Raw genomic sequence first — 24,569 nt, forward strand, 5'->3', positions numbered from 1 at the left:
ATAAAATATGCATTTATTGATAGAATCTGAAACCAACAGACAGGAAGACAGAGTACCAACAGAGAGCATTTTCCAGTTAGTGTGATCTGTGAAACACTCAGGGGGTTCACTGAGGGGTCCTGAGAGGGAAATACACCTTCATGGAGACATGATTATCATCTTCAGAGAGTTGGTGGGAACTGTTATCTTAAATCCATTTTTGAAAATACATGAGGAAAACAGCTGCAGAGCGTTATTTATGTGTTTGTGCTGTAATATAATTAACACACATCTGTAGTGAAGCATCACTCCTCTGTGAATCCCCCCTATAGTGTTGCACAGATCAGATCCCAGGTCAGGCAGTCAGACAGAAACAAGCAGAAAATACAGTCACATTTATAAAAACATGGTTTCCAGCTGCCACACTGCTGCAGGATACATGAGAGAAATGCTAACAATATGCTAACTAAATGCTAACGACAGATCACACAGGCATCTGCAGCTGAGAGTGCTCGTCCTGGCCCTCCTTCTCCTCCAGGTGAGGCTCCGCGTCATCAGCATCCAGCTGCAGGTCAGAAGTCAGAGGTCAGACAGGAGATCATATTAAAATCAGCTAACAGTCACCAGCTAACAGTCACCAGCTAACAGTCACCATCTAACAGTCACCAGTTAACAGTCACCAGCTAACAGTCACCAGCTAACAGTCACCAGCTAACAGTCACCAGCTAACAGTCACCATCTAACAGTCACCATCTAACAGTCACCAGTTAACAGTCACCAGCTAACAGTCACCAGCTAACAGTCACCAGCTAACAGTCACCATCTAACAGTCACCATCTAACAGTCACCAGTTAACAGTCACCAGTTAACAGTCACCAGCTAACAGTCACCAGCTAACAGTCACCAGCTAACAGTCACCATCTAACAGTCACCAGTTAACAGTCACCAGCTAACAGTCACCAGCTAACAGTCACCAGCTAACAGTCATCATCTAACAGTCACCAGCTAACAGTCACCAGCTAACAGTCACCATCTAACAGTCACCAGCTAACAGTCACCAGCTAACAGTTATCATCTAACCAACCCAGTCTCGCATTTCGTGTTATAGTCACTACATGTAATCTATTGATTCGGGTTCACCAACATGATTTTCACCTTTTTTTCGTGTCACACAGAACGATTTTATAAGCAATGCATTTCTATTGGTAGCATGTTTCGTGCCTGCAACACGTCCTTTTCTCGGGTCGGGTCTTGGAAGACCGGAAGCTGTGTGGTTCATAAAAACATGTTCTTACTCAATGTCAAGACACGATTATTGTTTTCATTTTAAATCGTATAATGTCTGTACAATAACTATACATCTTCAGATGTGTCCTACACTAATAATACAAAGTTATTATGGCTGTGTGTACCTTGTGTGCACCGCCTAGTGGTTAATGCACGTTACATACTTTCATAGGGGGAAAGTAGAAGGTCAGTGATAGAAATATAGAATATAACAAATCAAGAAGATACTGTAAGTGATCTCTACAATCAAACAGTTTAGTGCCGGATGTACAAAGATATTAATATGAGGATGTGCAAAACAGACAAACTAATTAACCTTTATTAAAACATTAAATAATACTTTAGGTTAAGGTCTTCTTAAATAAGAAAAAAGCTTTGGGGGTATAGAAGATGAATATGGAGGGATGAAACCCTCTCTGATGGTCACACATGCAGAGCACACAGCACACACAGTGACATTTGTATCTACAGATAAATATTAAGCCTGACAAAGTACTTAACGTCTAATATATTGCTTTCCTGCAATGTTAACTATGTTTAAGCACTTATTTTAACTGATATTATACATATGTATTATACTCTTATAAGACGTTTGTAGATAGAATAAGAAATGTGCAGAATATGACAGTGTAATGGTGGAGGTACACACATATTGATAGATGTCTTGTAATGCTCTGTTGAGGAACCTGTGACCCAAGTTTTTCATTCATTGCATAACTACACCGTAGTTGTGTATATGATATGTCAATAAACCTTAGAAAATCATGAAATCTTGAAAGGGATATGCAAAATAGCCATTATATACAGTTTTTGATGAACTATTAGTAGAGAATAACGAGTAATGAATATACTTTATAGGGATCTGCAGATAAATGTTTAGTCTTCTCAAGCACCCACTATCAAATATCTCTCCTGATTGTTGGCACTTGACAATCACCTTCACTGCATTTTACTCAGGTGTAACTAAAGTCTGATTTAAGGGTTGTTTATATTTCACATCATTCATCAGAATCTGCAAAGTAACTAAAATAAATGTAGTGGAGTACAAATACCAGGTTAACCTCTGAATTGTAGTGGAGTAGAATGACAAAGTAACAATGAGCTGTCATGTGGGTATATATTAATGCTGCGCATTATGTACACAAGCGATTTTCACCCATTTATTAATTATATGTTTTACATTTGATAACACCAATGTGTTTAATACTGGCAACTTCTAATTGTGGGAACAACGAAAACGTTCCCAGCAGAGACGTCCCATAGAACATTTTGCGAAACACAATAGCCAGCATGCGTAGTTCTGGGGGAGGGGGGGGGCTGATCACGGGGACTGTAGTCCCAAACGATAGCTGGGGATTATGGGTAGTGTAGTGTCTTCGGCCATCCTAAACTCCGAAATGTTTTTCATATTTCATATCGCATTAACACCATATCCCAACGTGCATTGCGGCTAAAACATCCAATCACCGAGCTTAAACCATAGCTGAGGATCTTGGGTAATCAGTTCAGTGGCTGTGTATCGCAATGATGCTCGAAATGTCCCTTATAGGCCTACGTCTGTTTCCTGTTATTTTATTTTGAAATTCAGTTCCTGACGGACGGCAAAAAAATCCAGAGATTATAGAATTAAACAAATAAATAAAAACAAGGATAATTGTGTGTTATTGTTGAGTAAATAACAGTGTGTTATTGTTGAGTAAATAACAGTGTGTTATTGTTGAGTAAATAACAGTGTGTTATTTAGAAAAGAATAACAAATTAGAAGGAAAAAAATATTTAAGAAATACAGATGTCAGTATCCAGAGGCTCTGAGACATTTCTTTTCCTCACAGACGGCAAAAAAAGTCCAACATTATACGATTTAAAATGAAAACAATAATCGTGGCTTGACATTGAGTAAGAACATGTTTTTATGAACCTCACAGCTTCCGGTCTTCCAAGACCCGACCGGACAAAAAGACGTGGTGCAGGCACGAAACATGCTACCAATAGAAATGCATTGCTCTTAAAATCATTTCGTGTGACACGAAAAAAAGGGGAAAATCGTGTTGGTGAACACGAATCAATAGATTACATGTCGTGACTATAACACAAAATGCCGTGAGACTGGGTTGGTTAGATGATAACTGTTACCAGGTGAGAGAGGGTTGTGTTAGCATTGTTAGCGTGCAGTTGATAGCTAACAGTTGATAGCTAACAGTTACCAGCTAACAGTTACCAGCTAACAGTTAGTAGTACCAGGTGAGAGAGTGTTGTGTTAGCATTGTTAGCATGCAGATGCAGGTGTACTCACGCTCTGCAGCTCTCTGCGGGTGAAGATGCGCGGCAGCAGCAGCATCCTCACTGGGATGGTCAGCAGCAACATGAAGGGGAAGGCCAGCGCCGCAGAGGTCGCCATGACGACCCACAGGAGAGACAGACAGATGAGCTCCACCACGGTGAACAGGTGCATCCTCAACGTGCGCACCTGAGACGGAACAATCAGTATCAGATGGGCCTTTCATGGAGAAACATTTGCACAACTGACATGGACTTAAACACCGAAACTGAACATCCATAAACATTAATCTGTTTGCTAATTATTTATCTAATATATCATATTCCATTTACTTGGGTATATAGACTCTTCTTGAACTATTTCAATGTTATTTGTATTAACTTGCACATCTCAAAACATTCTCTTGCACTATTGTATCTGTTTGTTCTATGTCCTATATATATTCATGTTGCTCTGTTGGAGGAGGACTTCAGTCTTTCATTGCCATATCTACACTGTAGCTGCTGAGCTCATGATGATGAAGACTTGAAACTTGGTGGTTCCTTTGAGTCCAAGAAAAGATCCCTGTAAAGTCCAGTTCATACGAACCACTGTAGTGCCGAGAGAAGGGAGACGGAGGCGGTGCATCGGAGGTGCAAATCTGGCTTTATTGAGCAGCAGAAATACACATGCTGTCGGGTCGAGCCGAGAAGACTAAGAGAAAGTGCAAGAGACACACACACAGTAGGTACCCCGGAGGTACCGTCAAGATATGTGTCCGTGCGAAACAATACCCCCAACCTGTAGTTCCTGGATTGAATTATGTAACCCCAGTGTATGAATCAGTGATCACTACACAAGCCCCCCCAGAATTCAACCATGGACACAATCCCCACGTCCCGGAGGAAGCATCACAGGGGCCGAGGAGGGCGGGCCATGGAACGGGCCGTCGGAAGGGGGCCACAGGAGAGGGTAGGGGCCCCAACGAGGGCGAGGGCAACCCCACCGGAGGGCGGGGGGCGGGCCGGAACGGGCCGTCGTCAGGGGGCCGCAGAAGAAGGTAGGGGCCCCAACGAGGGCGAGGGCATCCCCACCGGAGGGTGGGGGGCGGGCCGGAACGGGCCGTCGTCAGGGGGCCGCAGAAAGCAGGGTCGCTGTGTTGCGACGTGGGGACGGGCGTGAAAAACCCGGAGGTCCCCATCAGGGAGGAGCGCTGCCCGGCCGCAGGCGAAGGCACAGCGGCGGCGGGCACGAAGTCCTCGGGAGGAAGGAGCCGTGTCCCCGGGAGGAGGGAGACGTGGACAGGGGAGAGGCCAGACGGGGCGCCGTCGAGGCGAACCGTGAGCCGCGGTTAGAGGAGAGGCCAGGCAGGGTCCCGAAGCGCGCCACCCGCGGGCCGATGAAGGCATGGGCGACGATCGAAACCGCCGAGGCGAGGGAAGAGGCGAGACGGGGTCCAGAAGCGCGCCACGGGCCGCAGCAGGCGTATGTGACGTCCGAAGCCGCCGTCGAGGTGGCGAAACAGCGAGAGGGTCCACACGAGGCCGACCAGCCATGGTCGAACCTCCTCTCAGGCACCACAAAAAAAACAAAAAAAAAACAGTCGGATGTCGATAGCCGCTGGTAGCTGCTAGACATCGTCAGCTGTTGCCAGCTGCTAGCCGTTAGCAGTCGTGGCTAGCCGTTCTCGGCAGCCGTCAGTCGCTGGCCGGACATGCAGCCGCATGTCCCGAACAAACCCGGCACGGTCGCGTACCGGCCCCATGGAAGGCTTGCTGTCCCCTAGTGCCGAAAAGCCGTGGAAATGGCGAGCGACGTCCGCGTCCATTCCGTGGGGCGCACCGAGCCACAGTCCGAGCGCACGAGGCAGCCACGGAGGTCTCCAAAAATCCCCGGCATTTCGAGAAAAGCTGCGCTTTTTGCCGTGTTCGATTCAGTCTCGGATCCTTCGCGAGACTTATGTCAGGGTCACCAATGTAGTGCCGAGAGAAGGGAGACGGAGGCGGTGCATCGGAGGTGCAAATCTGGCTTTATTGAGCAGCAGAAATGCACATGCTGTCGGGTCGAGCCGAGAAGACTAAGAGAAAGTGCAAGAGACACACACACACAGTAGGTACCCCGGAGGTACCGTCAAGATATGTGTCCGTGCGAAACAATACCCCCAACCTGTAGTTCCTGGATTGAATTATGTAACCCCAGTGTATGAATCAGTGATCACTACACCACTATGAAATCAAGTCGAGACAACTGTATTGACCTAACAGGTCTTCAGCTAGTACATACTTCTAGATGCGGGCTTACATACACATACTAGTACTCAGTATCACTCCGCTCCACATCAGCAACATCCTGATAGTATATGTGCGCGGCACTATGCACTACACTGTGGATGGTGTTCATGCCCGGTGGGGGCAGGACTCACCTTGCGGACGTAGTTCTGGTCGGGGTGGTACTTCGGGGGCATGAACAGCAGGATGAGCCGCTCAGTGAGCTGGATCCCGTTCAGAGACATCACACCCATGTAGAGGAAGATCCCGAACAGAACCGCCAGAGGGATCTGACGCAGAACCTCCCCGATCACGATGGACAGACCTGAGGGGGTTCAAAGTAAAGAGGCAAAATATTAGAGATAGAAATTACACAAATTACTATTCACAAAAAGTACCCTAAAGTACAGTAGCTGTATTTTGATATGAATAAGTGTAGAAGTAGAAGTAGTGTGATAGCAGCCAGGTAGCAGTAGTGAAATGAAAGTATATATTGCTCAGGTATGACAGACTGGGTTACAGGAGTGGAATTGTCTAACTATGAGATAGCAGGCAGTACAAATCAATTATAAAGCTGTATATACTGTATATATTGCACTTTAGTGTTATTGCACAACAGATGTGTTAAAGTCTTTGTTGTTGTTTGTGTGGGGCTCTACCAGCCTGAAGGAAGGACCTGCTCTCTTCCTGTTAGCAATGAGCTCATTTCCTCCTCTGTTAGAGCCAGTATTTAGTCTTCATAAGAAAGGCCACCTAATGGAGACGTCTGTAGTCACCAGACTATAAAAGACTACAGTTCGCACGGCGCCTCCTCTAAAGAGAGAGGCCACCTGTCAGAAAGACACCGTCGAGGAACAGTTTTTAACCGTTCAACTAACCTTTAAGTTATCAAGTTATATAAGCCTTATCAAAGAAAGAAAGAATACCTAAGTAGTTTGTCATTTGATTTGAGTTTTGCCTCTTTGTTCTGAACATTGTAAAGGCCTCTTTTCTTTGTGGCATGTGTAAAAGTTTGTTATTTTATTGTGAGCAAACACATCGCATAATATCATCCAAACCATCGGAGGCCAAGCAACTCTTCAACTGTGAGAAATATAAAGGAAAGGAAACGAGTTAAACATGTGTGTTTAAGGCGTCTAGTGGCTTGATAGAAAAACAAGGGAGGAAGCCACGACAGCCTCCATCTACCCCGGGGGTCCAAACGGTTTCACCGAGAGCCACGTATAATATACGTATATATATATTGTCAGCAGCTCATTCCTTTAAACAGAAGCCTCAGATGAATTATCATAAGAGGAAATAGGAAGATATTAACTTAGATTTGATAGAAAATGTTTTCAACTTGAATTAACTGAATTAGTTTAACACATGAATACTGTGTAATATCTGTTTTCATCTATATTTAAGTTTCCTTTGTGGGCCATCCTCCATTAGACTCTCTGAATCTGCTGAGGGCCGTTTCAAAATCTCTCGCGGGCCGCATTTGGCCCCCAGGCCGTAGTTTGGACACCCCTGATATAAACCCTCATCTGGTCCCCAGGTTGTAGTCCTCCACGTACCCACTAGCACGGCCACCAGGAAGCCCGTCAGCCTCTGCTCCTTCACTTCCTGTATGCGCGGCTTGTCTCCGGGCGCCACGGCCTTGCTCATCACGGTGAGGGCGTTGGTGTGTGTGACGGAGCGCACGGTGGCTGCAGACAGCCAGGGCAGACCGAACAGAGCCGAGACCCCCCCCCACCACCACGATGATCAGCAGGTCCAGGTGGAAACCAGTGCCCTTCACCAGCATCCGCTCCTTCTTACTGACAATCAGCCTGACACACACACAGGAAACACAATGTGAACTCTCTTTGGTGGTTCTGGGTCACAACAATAAGGCCGTGTGCACAGAGTGTCTTTTTCTGGAAGGAAATCGATTTTAGAATTGTAATGAACTGGTTCCTCTCACAGAACCAGTCCACACTCTGAACTGGTTCCTCTCACAGAACCAGTCCACACTCTGAACTGGTTCCTCTCACAGAACCAGTCCACACTCTGAACTGGTTCCTCTCACAGAACCAGTCCACACTCTGAACTGGTTCCTCTCACAGAACCAGTCCACACTCTGAACTGGTTCCTCTCACAGAACCAGTCCACACTCTGAACCCTGTCAGAACCAGAACTTCAATCTGCGATCCTTCGGTTCCCAAGTCTCGTCCATTTGGACTGACTGACTATCTTAACAACGCATCACTGCTGATGTATATTAGCTGTTTGTGCTACTGTGTACTAAGTACTACGGTCTGGTACTCGAGTGAAAGTAGAAGTACTCAGATCTTGTACTTGTTGTACCTGTTCTCAAAGCTGGTAAAGGTGCAGCTAGTTTGAATGACTTTGTATACTGCAGGGTAGCTTGTGGATTTACTCCAGGTGGAACTCAAGTCTGATTTAACACTTGATTATATTTCACATCATTCATCCACATCTGTAAAGTAACTAAAGGTATTAATACATGTAGTGGAGAAGAAGTACACCATGTACCTCTGAACTGTAGTGGAGTAGAAGTACACAGTAGCAGATCATGAAATACAAGTCCCTCAAAATTGTACTTAAAGGTCCCATGTCATGCTCTTCTGGTTCTTACCCGTCCCCTTGTGTTCTGTAGCTTCTGCATGTAAACGGTCTGCAGAGTCACAAACCCTCAAAGTGCACCCTGTAGAGAGTAAAACTCTAACACAGAGAAGACCTGTCTATGCTGCCCCAGAACGCCTCGTTGGACATTTCTCTTTTTACATTGTTTACTTCTTGGGTATAGTTACGTCCGTGGAGCCGTTACGTTACACACACACACACTCAATCTTTTCTCAGCTGAAGCTCCGCCGATTTCTCCTCCCTGAGACGGCGGGACGCAGCGAGGCTGTGAGTCTGTGTGTGAGCACACACAGACTCACAGCCTCGCTGCGGGTGTGTGTGTGTGTGTGTGTGCTCGGGCTGGTTTCGGGTTGGGTTTCGCTGTCTCGCAGACGGCCACTGGGCTCACAGGGAGGGGGGGGCAGGAGCTCCAACAAGCCGTGTAGGACAGAGAGTGAATACACAGACTATACAGAGATGCTGTATGAGAAACCAATGTGAGTTTGGAACATTGAACAATGTGAATCTATTCTAGTAGACCTCAACAATGGAAATATGATCAGTAGAAATGGCCATGACATGGGACCTTTAAGTACAGTCCTTCAGTAAATGTACTTAGTTACTTCCCACTACTGAGTATTGTCAATTGCCCTTTTCTGAAAAGTTGAGAGTTGCAGCTCTTTTTCTCGATCGACACAATTGAAAAGACGCTGGCGGTCAGAAAAAGACGCTCTGAGGACGAACACTAGATGCTTTACGCTGTGATCTGGGACTCCATGAAGATGAGGATGAAGACGAGGATGGCGGGCAGGATGCTGGCGGCCATCATCCAAACAGGAAACTGCCCGTCCGAGCCCATCGGAGAGATCAGCCAACCGCGCTTCTCCGGACTGGACACGGAGAATCCACTGGGCACGTTCAGTTTCTGCCGGCCAATAGGAAGAGGGGAAGGTAAAGTCTGTCAGGGTGTTGTGTCAACACAGGACGCACTCAGGTGTTATACTGTTTCTCATCAGTATATCACAGGTCTCAGATATATCCAGAGCCTGTCTCTGATTGGCTGAAACACCAAACAGATCATTGCAGCATTACCCATAATCCCCTCTGTTTCAGCCCTGTTTCCAAAGTGCTGATTCTCTGTCTGTTACTTTAGATGAAAATAAGGAGCCCCTCCCCACGCCCCTCTGAGAGACATTTGGTTACAAAGAACTCAATGGTGCTCTAGGAGGAGATTCAGGTGATAAGGGGGGGGGGGGGGTTACCTTGGTTGCTGATTGGCTAATGGTTACACAAGACAAAACATCCTTATGACATCATCAAGTGGCCAAAATCTGATCAGCTCATTTTCTCTTTACACAGAGGGGACACATGTTGATGTAGAAGAGACATGTGTCCCCTCTGTGTAGAGAGAGAGTCTCTTTACACAGAGGGGACACATGTTGAGGTAGAAGAGACATGTGTCCCCTCTGTGTAGAGAGAGAGTCTCTTTACACAGAGGGGACACATGTTGAGGTAGAGGAGACATGAAGAAGTGGATTTTGCGTGATAGGGGACCTTCAAAGTGTGTCTCACCTGAGTGTAGGTGTCCTCCACGCTGTAGTCCACCAGCACCATGATGAGGATCGCGATGGGGACCCCGAAGTCTCCGATGATCCTACGGAGCTGAAACATGTAGAAAAACAACCCGTTGCACATTTCTGCTCCACAAGACTCTTTTAAATCTGCACAGCTCTCCACTTACTAACATTAATAAAGTGTTTTTCACACATTTTGAAGTGACTGTTATTTTGTATATATTAATTGTTGTGCTTTTATTTAGGTCTTAATGTGTGCATATGAATAAATGTGTTTGTTAATTGTGTATAGGATATACATATTTTATACATATTTTTATATATATTTGTATTTTGTATTGGGATTGTGGGAAATATGCTATGATATGCTTATAAAAGCATATAAAAGTTTATTATTCCGCCTGCTTATTTTGTCCGTCTTCTCCTCCCACATTCAACATCGCAGAAACTCCGTTCGAACATCAAAACGTTCAGCTCGGTCGGGAATCGGGCGCTATTACTTTTCTCATTCATAACTTTCATAATTCCAGAGATACATCCCATAATTCATCACATTTTTAACATTTTAACTTCAACATTGCGCAGCTCATTAAGTTAGAGTGCGTGATGTCACAGCTAGAGGGTAGGAAATCTTGAAATGTGCCTTCATATATTTTTTTAAAACTGCCATAATTCCCAAACCCTACATTCCTGAGACATAATTTTTCATGAGAAACGTAGGAAAACATCTCGTCGCTTGAAAAATGACAAATAATTAAGCAAAAATAATTAAACAAAATGCCTCTTGAGGGCATGAAGTGACAAAAACGTTCAACATTAAAACCCATTGTAATTTCAGGCTAATATTTCCTCACAGCAGCAGCCGCACACCTTTAGTTAAACTGCCAAAAAGGCCACATTATTAACCCGAAAGTACACAAAAATTACACTTCAGATACTCAAGGTCCTTGAGATGCTTCACGTTTTGAAATTTCACAGATATCTGTTGTGGTTCTTCCACAAAACGTTCACATGTAAGAGGTTCATCTCTCATTCAGAACAATGCAAACCTTTGATCTCTACAGAGCTCGTTAGCTCAACTATAAACACCTGTGTAATGGAACACGATGATGTCATCACTCCAACTGACAGCAGTCAGAGCAGCAGACTTCAGATAAAGGTTAATGGTCCTGCCCTCCACAGCTCTACGTCAATTATGGGGTGTCATCATATGCCGAAGATCAAGAGGGTGATCAAGAGAAGAGAGAGGGCGATCAAGAGAAGAGAGAGAGTAATGTAACCTCCTAATGTAATGTATAACTCCTATGAAAATGTTCAAAAAGTGCTCAAACTTCACATGTGTGCTAACAGTCCAGCCGTGAAGACATCTACGGGACAGTTTTGAGATTTCTTCAAATGCCGTTGCCATGGCAACACAATGCTCGCCTTGAAACATGGTTTTATCATAACTTCAGTGAAAATACTCCAAACAGCCCAAAACTTCACAGGTTTGGTAACGATGCAGCCATCAACGCATCTAAGCGTATTATGGGGTGTCATCAAATGCCGTTGCCATGGCGACAGACAACTCGCCATGAAACACGATGTTGCTGTAAGTCCAATGGACACGGTCCAATCGTACCCCAATCTTCACTTGTATATCACCGGTCCATGCCTCAACAGCCCTACGCCAAATCTGAGATCTCACCATATGTCGTTTCCATGGAAACGCATCCCTCGCCATAAAACACGATGTCGCTATAACTCCTATGAAAATGTTCAAAAAGTGCTCAAACTTCACGTGTGCTAACAGTCCAGCCATGACGACATCTACGTGAGAGTTTGGAGATTTCTTCAAATGCAGTTGCCATGGTAACACAAGGCTCGCCATGAAACACGCTTTTCTTATAACTTCAGTGAAAATGCTCCAAACGGCCCAAAACTTCACAGGTTTGGTAACGATGCAGCCATCAACGCATCTAAGCGTATTATGGGATGTCATCAAATGCCGTTGGCATGGCAACAGATCATTCGCCATCAAGTTAGTTCAAAAGTTTGCAGTTCAAATATTCTGCTGCTTTTCCAAGCCTTTTACTTTCTTTTCTTCTCTCATCACACATTCAAGCCCCCAGTGTTCATGTATCATTTCAATCTAAATTATTCACTTTCTTCTTACACATTACATTTTCGTCAGCTTTTCAGCATAAAGCATTCCCACTAGCAATTTCTTCAGGAATTGCATTCTCTAGTTATTATTATTGTTATTATTACTGACCGTCCCAGGGAAGAAGGAGCTGTTCTTGAACTTGCGCAGGTAGAAGGCGATGAAGTACGTTCCCACCATGAGAACGAAGGACAGCAGCGCGGTGTTCGGCTCTCCAACAACTTTCCCAGGATCCCCGGCGGCCGAGGTGAAGTTGCACAGGGACGGAGACACCGTGATGTTTCCATGGTAACAGTTTTTGAGAGGATGCTCTTGGAAGATCTAGAAAAAAACAAAGAAAAATTAAAACTCATGTGAAGGACACTGTTCAGGAACTAGTTGATGCTCTGTATGTGATGGCTACTTCCATTCTGGAGAGGATCACAAATACATGGACCAGGGATTATTAACATTTTTTAAGTATTCAGAGAAAGTCATAATTTTTAGATTTTGAGAAAAAGTCATAATTTTTAGAAAAAGTCATAATTTTTTGAAAAAATCATAATTTTAATAAAAAAGTCATAATTTTTAGAAGAAATCTGATTTTGGAGAACAACTCAGATTTTGGAGATTTTTAGAAAGTTAGAATTTTAAGATTTTGAGAAAAAGTCAGAATTTTTGAGAAAGTCAGAATTTTTGAGAAAAAGTCAGAATGTTTGAGAAAAAGTCAGAACTTTTGAGAAAAACTGACTTTTGAGATTTTTGCAAAAAAGTCTGAATTTTGTGATTTTTGAGAAAAAGTCAGATTTTTGAGAAAAAGTCACAATTTTGAGATTTTTAGAATTCTCTTGAGAAAAAAGCCAACATTTTGGAAAAAAAGTCAGTATTTTGTACATGACAGGATGTATGATTACCTAGAAGAGCATCAGGACTGTTTGAGGCATATGATAGCTATGTGATTAACATGATGATTCAGCCTCTATGGAGAGAGACATATGACAAGCATGCTCATTTCTGACGTGGAGCTAATCTGAAGTAAACATTGAATACTGCTTTCTATTCCTCCATCTTGTGACTGTGTAACTCCCTCTCTTGTAAAGAAAAAGTCATATTTTTTAGATTTTTTAGAAAAAGTCATATTTTTGAGAAAAAGTCCAATTTTTGAGAAAAAGTCAGATTTTGAGAAAAATACCAACACATTATTTTCAGTTTTTTGACTACTTCCATTCTTGAGAGGATCAAAAATACATGGATCCTGAGATTGAAGCTCAAGCCGGGGACCAGTGAGATTTTTCTAACACTTTGCATTTTGTATTCCTCGGGATTGTGGGAAACGGTATTTGGATCTCTCTGTCTGTACACACAAACTGAAAGACTGATAATACATTTGACTTTGACCTTTGAAGTTGACTCACCTTGATGAGTTTGGCGAAGGTCTCGTAGATGAAGATGAGGGAGATGAGGAAGGAGAAGATCTCCTGAGTGAAGCGGGAGACGAAGCGCACCAGGATGCTTCCCTCGAAGGCCACGGTGAGCAGGACGAGGAGAACCAGCCAGAACCCGATCCACACCCGGCTCGTCAGGTACTCGATGCCGTTGTCTTTACAGAACTGCACACAAACACACCGCAGGGCTCAGGAGCAGCTAGCAGCTTGGCTAACGTGTGATAATACCCTCCATCAGTTTGAACCCTAACAAACTATAACCCAGTTTTTGTGAGCAACTCATAGTTTGTGTGTAAAGGAAATTGTCTATGGGTATTGAACCAGAACTCAGTTACATAACGTTAGATCTGGATGGTTTGGTTGGATTGGTTCAAGCAAGGAAATCTGTGGGATTAAGTGCAGACGTAGAATAACAGCGCTCTGGAAACAAAGGGGGATTCATTGATTTGTGGCTAACACTATATTGAATATGTGGTAATCTTTGGGCTTTGGAGATGCATCAAGTGGTTTCAAGTCGAGTTGGGATCCTTACTTTTTATCTGTCAAGAGATGCCTCCTCGATTTATGACATTTTCAGAATTCTTACTTTTTTAATCAGAATTCTAAATTGTGTCTCAATTTTGAGGAAAAATAAATTCAATATTTTTCTCAGAATTTGAAAAAAAATAGGTTTTGTTTTCAAATCTCTGGCTATGTTAGTGACCATTTAATGTAGTCTCTGTTACTGAAGAGACATGTTGATATTAACTTTGTCAAAGATAGGATATATAGGATATACATATTTTATACATATTTGTTATGTGTATTTTTGTGTTCTGGATTGTGGGAAACGGTATTTGGATCTCTCTGTCTGTACACACAAACTGAAAGACTGACAATAAAGTTGACTTTGACTTTGAGATAGTGTTCTGATGCAGGTGTGCAGTGTGCAGTGTGGCAGGTGTGCAGGTGTGCAGGTGTGCAGTGTGGCAGGTGTGCAGTGTGCAGTGTGGCAGGTGTGCAGTGTGCAGGTGTGCAGTGTGCAGTGTGCAGTGTGCAGTGTGCAGTGTGCAGGTGTGCAGTGTGCAGTGTGCAGTGTGCAGTGTGCAGGTGTGCAGTGTGGCAGGTGTGCAGTGTGCAGTGTGCAGTGTGCAGTGTGCAGGTGTGCAGTGTGGCAGGTGTGCAGTGTGCAGTGTGCAGGTGTGCAGTGTGCAGTGTGCAGTGTGCAGTGTGGCAGGTGTGCAGTGTGCAGTGTGCAGTGTGCAGTGTGCAGTGTGCAGTGTGCAGTGTGCAGTGTGCAGGTGTGCAGTGTGCAGTGTGCAGGTGTGCAGTGTGCAGTGTGCAGTGTGCAGGTGTGCAGTGTGCAGTGTGCAGGTGTGCAGTGTGCAGGTGTGCAGGTGTGCAGTGTGCAGGTGTGTCAGGTGTGTCAGGTGATCTCACGGTGAAGAAAGCCTCCTCGAACACCAGCAGCGGTCCAGAGAAGCCGATGATGAGCAGCGGCTGCGCTCCCAGGACGCTGAACACGATGCCCTGCAGCGCCGTCGCCACGATCAGCTCCGACACCCCGATCAGACCCTCCGTCTTCTCACCTGAGAGCAATCAGAGCGGAGAACATCGCTGTGAAACCTGCTCCATGCAAACATTCATCTGAAGAACATCGCTGTGAAACCTGACTCATTATACACGTCACTGTGTTTCAGAGACTCATTATACACGTCACTGTGTTTCAGAGACTCATTAGGCGCTTTCACACCGCAGTACTTTTCATCAGAACTTATTTCATCAGAACTCTTTAGTTCTCATGAACTTAGTACAGATCGCGTTCACACCGGAATAAATTCCCTGAGGGAGGATTAGGCAAATGAGATGCTGACGTCACTTCTTCTTCTTCTGCTTTGGGTTTACTGGCAGGCCGCAAACCACTTCACGGCGTATACTGCCACCCGGAGTCCCCGGCCGGAAGTCCCCGGAGTTGGGGAAGGCTTCAGTAGAAGCTGCTGGGACTCCCAGCAGCTTCTACTGAAGCCTTCTGAGTAAATCGCCAGAACGCCGACACCTCCTCATCTCCACCGCTCCCATGTTTTCTTTTGTGTTGCCATAAATTAGTCTCTCTGCGTTTGTGCGCTGGGCTAATGCTAATGCTAATAATGCTAATGCGAGGATGCTAATGTGAGGATAATAACTTCACAAAACGTTTTGGGAGTTTTACGGGGCGTGGTTTGCATTCCGCCCAGCCAATCAGACATAGGAACCTTTTTCTCCCACGAAAGTCCCTGCTCTCTAGCAGGGACGGAAAACTGACGGAAAAGGGGGTGAAAAGGTTCTCATGAACTAATTTTAGTTCCGGCTCTTTTTGGTGTGAACGCGACATTTCGGAACTATATCGGAACTAAAGTGGGAAAAGTACTGCAGTGTGAACACCACCATAATAAACACCACTGTGTTTCAGAGACTCACCCAGAAGTCCTCCGAAGGTGATGGCGGGCGACAGCGAGGCGAAGTAGATGAAGATGATGGCGGCCATGCACTGAGCGTTGAGAGCGTCCCGGATGTCGCTGAGATACTGAGGGTATCGTCGCTTCACGTCTTTGATCAGACCTCCAAACAGACGGCCCGATCGCCGCAGGGGCTCCTCGCCCACTTTGGAGGGAACCAGGGAGTCTGGAAATTATGACATTTTTTTGCAGAATTACGAATTTTTTCTTAATTTTATGGGATTTTCAGGAAATATTTTTTTTCAATTCAGAATTTTCACTTTCCTTAGAAATCTGATCTTACATTTACATTTCATCACAATTCAGATTTTTTTCATGAAAAAAAAAAAGAAATACAATTCACAATTTTGCCTTTTTTTCTCAGAACTCACAAAAAAAATCTGAATTTCAACTTTTTTCTTAATATTATGGGATTTCCACAAAAATATAAATCTTTCTTCCTAAGATTCTGACATTTTCAGGAAATAAAAAGATATAAGAATTGTTTTCTTATATTCATGAAATGTTATGAATTTCAAAATTCTCAGAATTCTTAATTTTTTAGGAAAAAAATTAAACATTTTTCATCACCTTTAAGATGTTTTCAGGAAAGAAAATAAGAAAAACTATTTAATAATTTTGACTTTTTTTTCAAAAAATCTGAAATTTTCACGAAATATTTATAATTTAAAAATGAATCTGAAATTATACTTTTTTCTCCAAAATAAAATGTTTATCTCAGAATTCTAGCTTGTATGAACAAAATAACTTTACATACAAAGATATTATGTAGAAAAACCTTCCCTTATGTTGATGAGGATCCACTGTAAGGCTTAGGTTGACAGAGTGTTGTAATCCTTCTCTCATGTTTAATGCTAATAACATAAATATATTTAAGCAGCAGCTGAAGAGCACGGACCTTCATCCAGCTGGACGCTGCTCTGCTTCTCCTGCAGCTTCCCGCTCTCCTCCTCTCTCTTCCGGAGCATTTCCCTCTGGAAGCGAGCGACCGAGTGCAGCAGCTCGTCTCCGCCCACGTCGGACGGAGGCAGCACCACGCTGCAGTCCAGGAACAGGTTGATGGCCGTCAGAAGGTCCTGCCGCTCGTCCGCCTGGTACGCCGCCTCGTGGAAGTGCTGAGGAACAGGACAACGGTTTATCACAATACCATCAGGGACACAGTTTCACAACAGAAGAGTCCTGCAGGTACATCAGTACGGAGGCTAACAGGTGCTAACATGTTACCTGAGTAGCATGCATACAAACACAATATTAAAGATTGAAATGAAAATTATAATTAAAAAAGTTACACAATTTACAAAAAACACATCCTGTAACAGTTCTGAGGATTTAGCAGCCAGGTATATATTGCACATTATTAACGGCATATGTTTGGTTTTAGCTCTGCAGGACTCACCTTGTCGGACATGAGCGTGGAGATGGAGCGTCCGATCTGGTGGTAGTCCATGTTGGCGGTGGGGGGGCCGAGCAGGAGAAACAGGAACCTCACGGGGACCGGGACCTCCAGGACAGAGTCCAGCAGGACCGCCTCCTGCAGCCGGACAAACGCCATGGAGGGCTGCTCCAGGAAACCCACTGAGCCTGAAGACACAGCAGAGGGACGTTAACCCACTGAGCCTGAAGACACAGCAGAGGGACGTTAACCCACTGAGCCTGAAGACACAGCAAAGGGACGTTAACCCACTGAGCCTGAAGACACAGCAGAGGGACGTTAACCCACTGAGCCTGAAGACACAGCAGAGGGACGTTAACCCACTGAGCCTGAAGACACAGCAGAGGGACGTTAACCCACTGAGCCTGAAGACACAGCAAAGGGACGTTAACCCACTGAGCCTGAAGACACAGCAGAGGGACGTTAACCCACTGAGCCTGAAGACACAGCAGAGGGACGTTGACCCACTGAGCCTGAAGACACAGCAGAGGGACGTTAACCCACTGAGCCTGAAGACACAGCAGAGGGACGTTAACCCACTGAGCCTGAAGACACAGCAGAGGGACGTTAACCCACTGAGCCTGAAGACACAGCAGAGGGACGTTAACCCACTGAGCCTGAAGACACAGCAGAGGGACGTTAACCCACTGAAGCTCCATGAGGAACACATGAGAGAGCAGGAACTTTGATGGAAACACTGATGGATTATTTGGAGCTGTGGCCGGAGAATTCCCAAGAGATGTTCTGTGTTTCTGAAGATCTCTACCCCAGACCCATGTATTTAGCTGAATAATCAACATGCTGCATAACAAGATACATCACTATAACCTCTATCAGCTGACGCCAGCAGGAGGAGCAGAGAGACACTGAGAGCAGCTCAAGGTGCAGCTGCTCAGTGAGGACACACTGATACACTGGGTCAGAGGGTCAGGAACATATCTCCCCAGAGAGGAGGATTCGTACCAACGAGCACCACCGTGGCCTCGGCTCGCTCCGGGATCTTCTCCATCAGCTTCACCTCGTGCTTGGATCTGGACTGAGTGACGGGCAGCGCCTCGTTCTGAAAACACACACATGTTTACACATAGAAAGCTGCAGGAATGAGTCCTGAACCCTGACATGAGTCAGCACTATGAGTCCTAAACCCTGAGTCAGCATTATGAGTTCTAAACCCTGAGTCAGCATTATGAGTCCTAAACCCTGAGTCAGCATTATGAGTTCTAAACCCTGAGTCAGCATTATGAGTCCTGAACCCTGACATGAGTCAGCATTATGAGTCCTAAACCCTGGCATGAGTCAGCATTATGAGTCCTAAACCCTGACATGAGTCAGCATTATGAGTCCTGAACCCTGACATGAGTCAGCATTATGAATCCTAAACCCTGACATGAGTCAGCATTATGAGTCCTGAACCCTGACATGAGTCAGCATTATGAGTCCTAAACCCTGACATGAGTCAGCATTATGAGTCCTAACCCCTGACATGAGTCAGCATTATGAGTCCTAAACCCTGACATGAGTCAGCATTATGAGTCCTAAACCCTGAGTCAGCATTATGAGTCCTGAACCCTGACATGAGTCAGCATTATGAGTCCTAACCCCTGACATGAGTCAGCATTATGAGTCCTAAACCCTGACATGAGTCAGCATTATGAGTCCTAAACCCTGAGTCAGCATTATGAGTCCTGAACCCTGACATGAGTCAGCATTATGAGTCCTAAACCCTGACATGAGTCAGCATTATGAGTCCTAAACCCTGAGTCAGCATTATGAGTCCTGAACCCTGACATGAGTCAGCATTATGAGTCCTAACCCCTGACATGAGTCAGCATTATGAGTCCTAAACCCTGACATGAGTCAGCATTATGAGTCCTAAACCCTGAGTCAGCATTATGAGTCCTGAACCCTGACATGAGTCAGCATTATGAGTCCTAAACCCTGACATGAGTCAGCATTATGAGTCCTAAACCCTGACATGAGTCAGCGTTATGAGTCCTGAACCCTGAGTCAGCATCACTTCCTGGTCTGGAGGTCAATGGTTTTCTGAATGTGTTTTTGGTTATCCTGAACTGAGGTCTGTGGTTAACACAAACTGGAGAGATTTACTTCAGAAATGATTTTAAATTATCAGATTTTGGGAGAGATGTGCACACAATGTTTGATAAACGGTTAAAGTTTTCACCTTGCTCTTTTCCCCGTCAGCCTCTCTGTGATTGGTCAGATGGATGGAGGGCTCTGATTGGCCATTGTGGCAGTCAATCAGGGCGTCCATGTTGGCTGCAGAGATGTTTTTACTGAACAGGCTGTGGTCCTTCTCATCACTGGGGTGACTGGGGAGGAAAGAGAATACACATGTGATATCCACTGATGACTGATTGGATGTGCTCTGGGTCACGTGATCATGCTGAACCTGTGTCTGAGCAGCAGAACTCCCAGGACGTTGGCTCTGTCTTCAGCTTTGATCAGATCTGAGATCACCATCTGCTCGACCACCTGCTGAGCGATACCTGGCAGCGTCTTCTGCTTCAGGTCCAGCAGCACGGCGCCTGGAAGCACAGCCATCGGTTTCATGAGGTAATAACTCCAGAGAGGTACAAATAACTCCAGAGAGGTACAAAGAACTCCAGAGAGGTACAAATAACTCCAGAGAGGTATAACTCCAGAGAGGTACAAAGAACTCCAGAGAGGTATAACTCCAGAGAGGTATAACTCCAGAGAGGTACAAATAACTCCAGAGAGGTACACATAACTCCAGAGAGGTACAAATAACTCCAGAGAGGTACAAATAACTCCAGAGAGGTACAAATAACTCCAGAGAGGTACACATAACTCCAGAGAGAGGTTAACTCAGGGGTGTCCAAACTACGGCCCGCGCACCATTTTGAATCGGCCCTCAGCTAATTAAAAAAGTATAATGGAATATGGCCCACAAATTGTACTGCAGTGTGAGTGTCACAATGCAGTGTGAGTGTTACAGTGCAGTGAGAGTGTCACAGTGCAGTGTGAGTGTCACAGTGCAGTGTGAGTGTCACTGTGACACTCACACTGCACTGTGACACTCACACTGCACTGTGACACTCTCACTGCAGTGTGAGTGTCACACTGCACTGTGATACTCACACTGCACTGTGACACTCACACTGCACTGTGACACTCACACTGCACTGTGACACTCACACTGCACTGTGACACTCTCAGTGCACTGTGACACTCACACTGCACTGTGACACTCACACTGCACTGTGACACTCACAGTGACACTCACACTGCACTGTGACACTCACACTGCACTGTGACACTCACACTGCACTGTGACACTCTCACTGCACTGTGACACTCTCACTGCAGTGTGAGTGTCACACTGCACTGTGATACTCACACTGCACTGTGACACTCTCACTGCAGTGTGACACTCACACTGCAGTGAGAGTGTCACACTGCAGTGAGAGTGTCACACTGCACTGTAACACTCTCACTGCAGTGTGAGTGTCACACTGCACTGTGATACTCACACTGCACTGTGACACTCACACTGCACTGTGACACTCACACTGCACTGTGACACTCTCACTGCACTGTAACACTCACACTGCACTGTGACACTCACACTGCACTGTGACACTCACAGTGCACTGTGACACTCACACTGCACTGTGACACTCTCACTGCACTGTGACACTCTCAGTGCACTGTGACACTCACACTGCACTGTGACACTCACACTGCACTGTGACACTCACAGTGACACTCACACTGCACTGTGACACTCACAGTGACACTCACACTGCACTGTGACACTCACACTGCAGTGAGAGTGTTACAGTGCAGTGAGAGTGTTACAGTGCAGTGTGAGTGTTACAGTGCAGTGTGAGTGTCACAGTGCAGTGTGAGTGTCACTGTGAGTATCACAGTGCAGTGTGAGTGTTACAGTGCACTGTGAGTTACAGTGCAGTGAGAGTGTCACAGTGCAGTGAGAGTGTCCACAGGGGGCGTCAGAGGGCTCCTCACCATGGGAGATGGTCTTCCGGAGCTCCAGCAGGGATCTGAAGGAGAGCGAGGCGATGTGAGGTCTCCCCCATCGCTCCGTCTCCTCCTCCACCTCTTCCTCAAACTTTATCCATCGAGCCGTCTCCCTCCACTGCAGCTCCTGGTTCCTGTCGATCACCAGCTCGTTCAGCTCCACGAACACCTGCACACACACACACACTGCTTATGAGGACACACACACACTCACACACACACACACACATTTTTCTGTCGATCTACAGAAAACAATCTCTATTTTTAATAATGAATTCATATGAAAGGTGTTTTATGTTAAGGTGAATATCTGTGAACATTAAACACATTGCCCTTGAGACTTATATAACACAGCTGCAAATAATAAGTGGAGGTTAAAACTCACGAGCTGTGTTTTTAACCTGTTAAGCCCTAGAGCCCCCTGTACAGGGGGCAGTGGGGTGTTTTTTCACGAAACTGTGTCTCAGGGCTTCTTAATATTTAAAAACCTATTAATGTGTCATAGCCATTTAACGGGAAGAAACTCAGCTAACTGACAATACGAACCATTTTTGCAGAAACCAAACACAAGTCTCACAAGAAGCGTCTAAATGAGCCCTGAGCGAAAAAATGCTAACACACTTACCACAGAACTCAAGGTAAAAATACCCTTATTACTTATCGTAACTGCAAAAACAAGATATTAATTAAGATTAAAGCTGAGATTCCACAGATTCTATAGGTATAAGTATCATCACTGAGCGATCAGAACTCGTGACAGGGGAAGCAAACACAGACGTCACAACACGTGAATTACGGAACATTCACGGGAAATCGTCTCAAATTAGCTGTTATTCTGATCAATAGTCGTGATCAATGGCATTAAAATGATAAACACGCCGCTGAAGGTTAATCCATAGGTTAATCCAATGTGTCTGTGTCACTTTGAAAGGATTACTGATAATCCATCATTGCATTTTTATGTAAAAAACGGAGATTTCATATTATTTTTATTTTTATAAATCTCTCTAAAAAGGTCAAATGTCACTTGTGTTGCATCAATCTTGATACAGGGTACTTATTATATGTTGTAGTTTGGATTCCTAAAGCTTTTAGTCTACCATCCCATCATTCAAGGGTGGTTTTCACTATAAGTAATGTTTTTTTTTTAGGCGGAGGTAAGAATTTACCTTTTTTTACAATGTTCCATCTGAATTTACTCTGACACAGAAACATCTATATTGATTCTGACACTTCTACATCCAACTCACAGATGTAACCTTGCTTTGAGAAAAAAGATTATTAATGTAACCCTTTTAGAAGTGAAGTTATAGTCATTTGTTCTGGGCATGTCATTTTCGAGCCTGAAACCTGAAAAACAGGCTCAGGGCTTAACTGGCACTGATATGGAAACGTCCCTCTCTTGAGGTGATTTGACCTTAAATGGATTCATAGCAGTTTGTAGGGTCGCTTTGCCCTGGTCTTTATGTGACCTGATCTCAGACCTGTATCTCCTCACGTTCATATGTAAAAACAGCGCAGCTTCAGAGAGGAACTGGTTTGGGTTAACATGATGATGTCCCGTTAATAAAGATATGTCAGTTCATTCTCATCATTGCCCAATACTCACAAAGTACAACTTGTTGAGCTGAGAAAATGTAATGAGATATGCAAATGCTTGCCTCATGTACAAAATAATACACGGCCTTACCTCACCTCCGCTCATACATGTTATCACTATACGCACACCTGTAACTAGGTCAACAAGAGCTGCAACCAGAGGAGACTGCGTTGTTCCATTAAGGAAGAGTTCATTCAGCCAATCTTCTTTTTCTTTTAAAGCTGCACAACAGTGGAACTCAATCCCAGTAAAGATTAGAGAACAAAACACCTGCAGTTTATTCAAATCTAACTTAAAAACATGGTTAGTGGAAAATCAGCTCTGTCAACACTGACACAATGTGCACTTTACAACGCTCTGTTTGTACATGTGCCTTGACCTGTTGCTATCCGTCTGCTTTGGGAATATGTTTTTTAGTTTAGTTTTTATGTTTTCCTATATGCTTTTATCATAATATAAGCATCTATGTTGAATGTTGTTTTACTGATTTTATTTACCTGTCATTTGAAGTGACATTTTTTTTTAGGATGACTTTCAACATCTGTCCAGGGACTACAGATGTAAAATAGCCTGTTGGCTAACTCTAGCGCATTTACAGAAATGTCAATCAATGTGCACTGTCCCTGTCAAATTAATAAATTAATAAAATTAATAAAATTAATACAATTAATACAATTAATACAATTAAATATCCTGAATGAAACATTCACTCTCCCTTTCCATCAGCAGCTGATTTATAAATATAGCTTGATTCCCAGTAACAACAAGAGGGTCTGCTGAGGGTGAAATCTGTTTTTATATTTCTATCAACCGGTCTGACATGAACCCTTCCTGACTGACCTCCACTGGAACTGAACCACTCTGTGACCAGACCAAAGTGGACCAGAAACCAGAACCATATAATACACTTTGCCGTATACACTCAGTGTCCTAAGTGTTTACGTTTTTTAGCTTTTACGGTTATTTATATAGTTACATTAAAATTGGTGTAAATACTTGTCTGTAGCATCGTTTTTAAATGCTAAATTGTTTCTTAAAAATACTTAGTTTTTAGTATCCTTATATATTTCCTTTTTTTTTTTACCTACTTTGCAACTTATTTGTTTAGATTGTTTAGACCAACGCAGATTCCTTGTATGTGTGAACGCACCTGGCTATAAACCTGGTTCTGATTCTAATATCAAAACAAAGGTGAACTTCAAATCGTGACAAAATACATGTAAGGCTAAATGCTGTCAGAAGTGAAACAGGTCAAGTGACCCGGCCTGGAGCAGGTTAACGAGCTCACCTGTCTGTGTCCACGCTTCAGATCCAGACCCACCATCCTGCAGACCCAACACACCGAGCCCAGAACACACACACCTCCCACTTCACCTGCGTGTCTCACCTGAGTGTCTCACCTGTGTGTCTCACCTGTCTGTCTCTACCTGAGTCTCTACCTGAGTCTCTACCTGTGTCTCTACCTGTGTGTCTCCACCTGTGTGTCTCCACCTCTCTACCTG

The 24,569-nt window shown here is 44.4% G+C and overlaps 1 protein-coding gene across 1 annotated transcript; it reads right to left on the reverse strand.

Annotated features, from left to right (window-relative positions):
- LOC117479785 (anion exchange protein 2-like) lies at nt 1–24,569 on the reverse strand. Its single transcript, XM_034126872.1, is given in 18 exon segments — nt 1–544; nt 3,560–3,733; nt 5,946–6,115; nt 7,350–7,524; nt 7,526–7,604; nt 9,159–9,325; nt 9,973–10,062; nt 12,229–12,438; nt 13,512–13,706; nt 14,961–15,109; nt 15,978–16,181; nt 16,914–17,130; nt 17,412–17,596; nt 18,411–18,507; nt 19,630–19,777; nt 19,858–19,993; nt 21,456–21,636; nt 24,356–24,569. Coding segments are annotated over 18 exon segments (2,694 nt in total). The 5' UTR covers nt 24,392–24,569; the 3' UTR covers nt 1–463.

This window comes from Trematomus bernacchii, unplaced genomic scaffold (genome assembly GCF_902827165.1).
Source record: "Trematomus bernacchii unplaced genomic scaffold, fTreBer1.1, whole genome shotgun sequence".
NCBI lineage: Eukaryota > Metazoa > Chordata > Actinopteri > Perciformes > Nototheniidae > Trematomus > Trematomus bernacchii.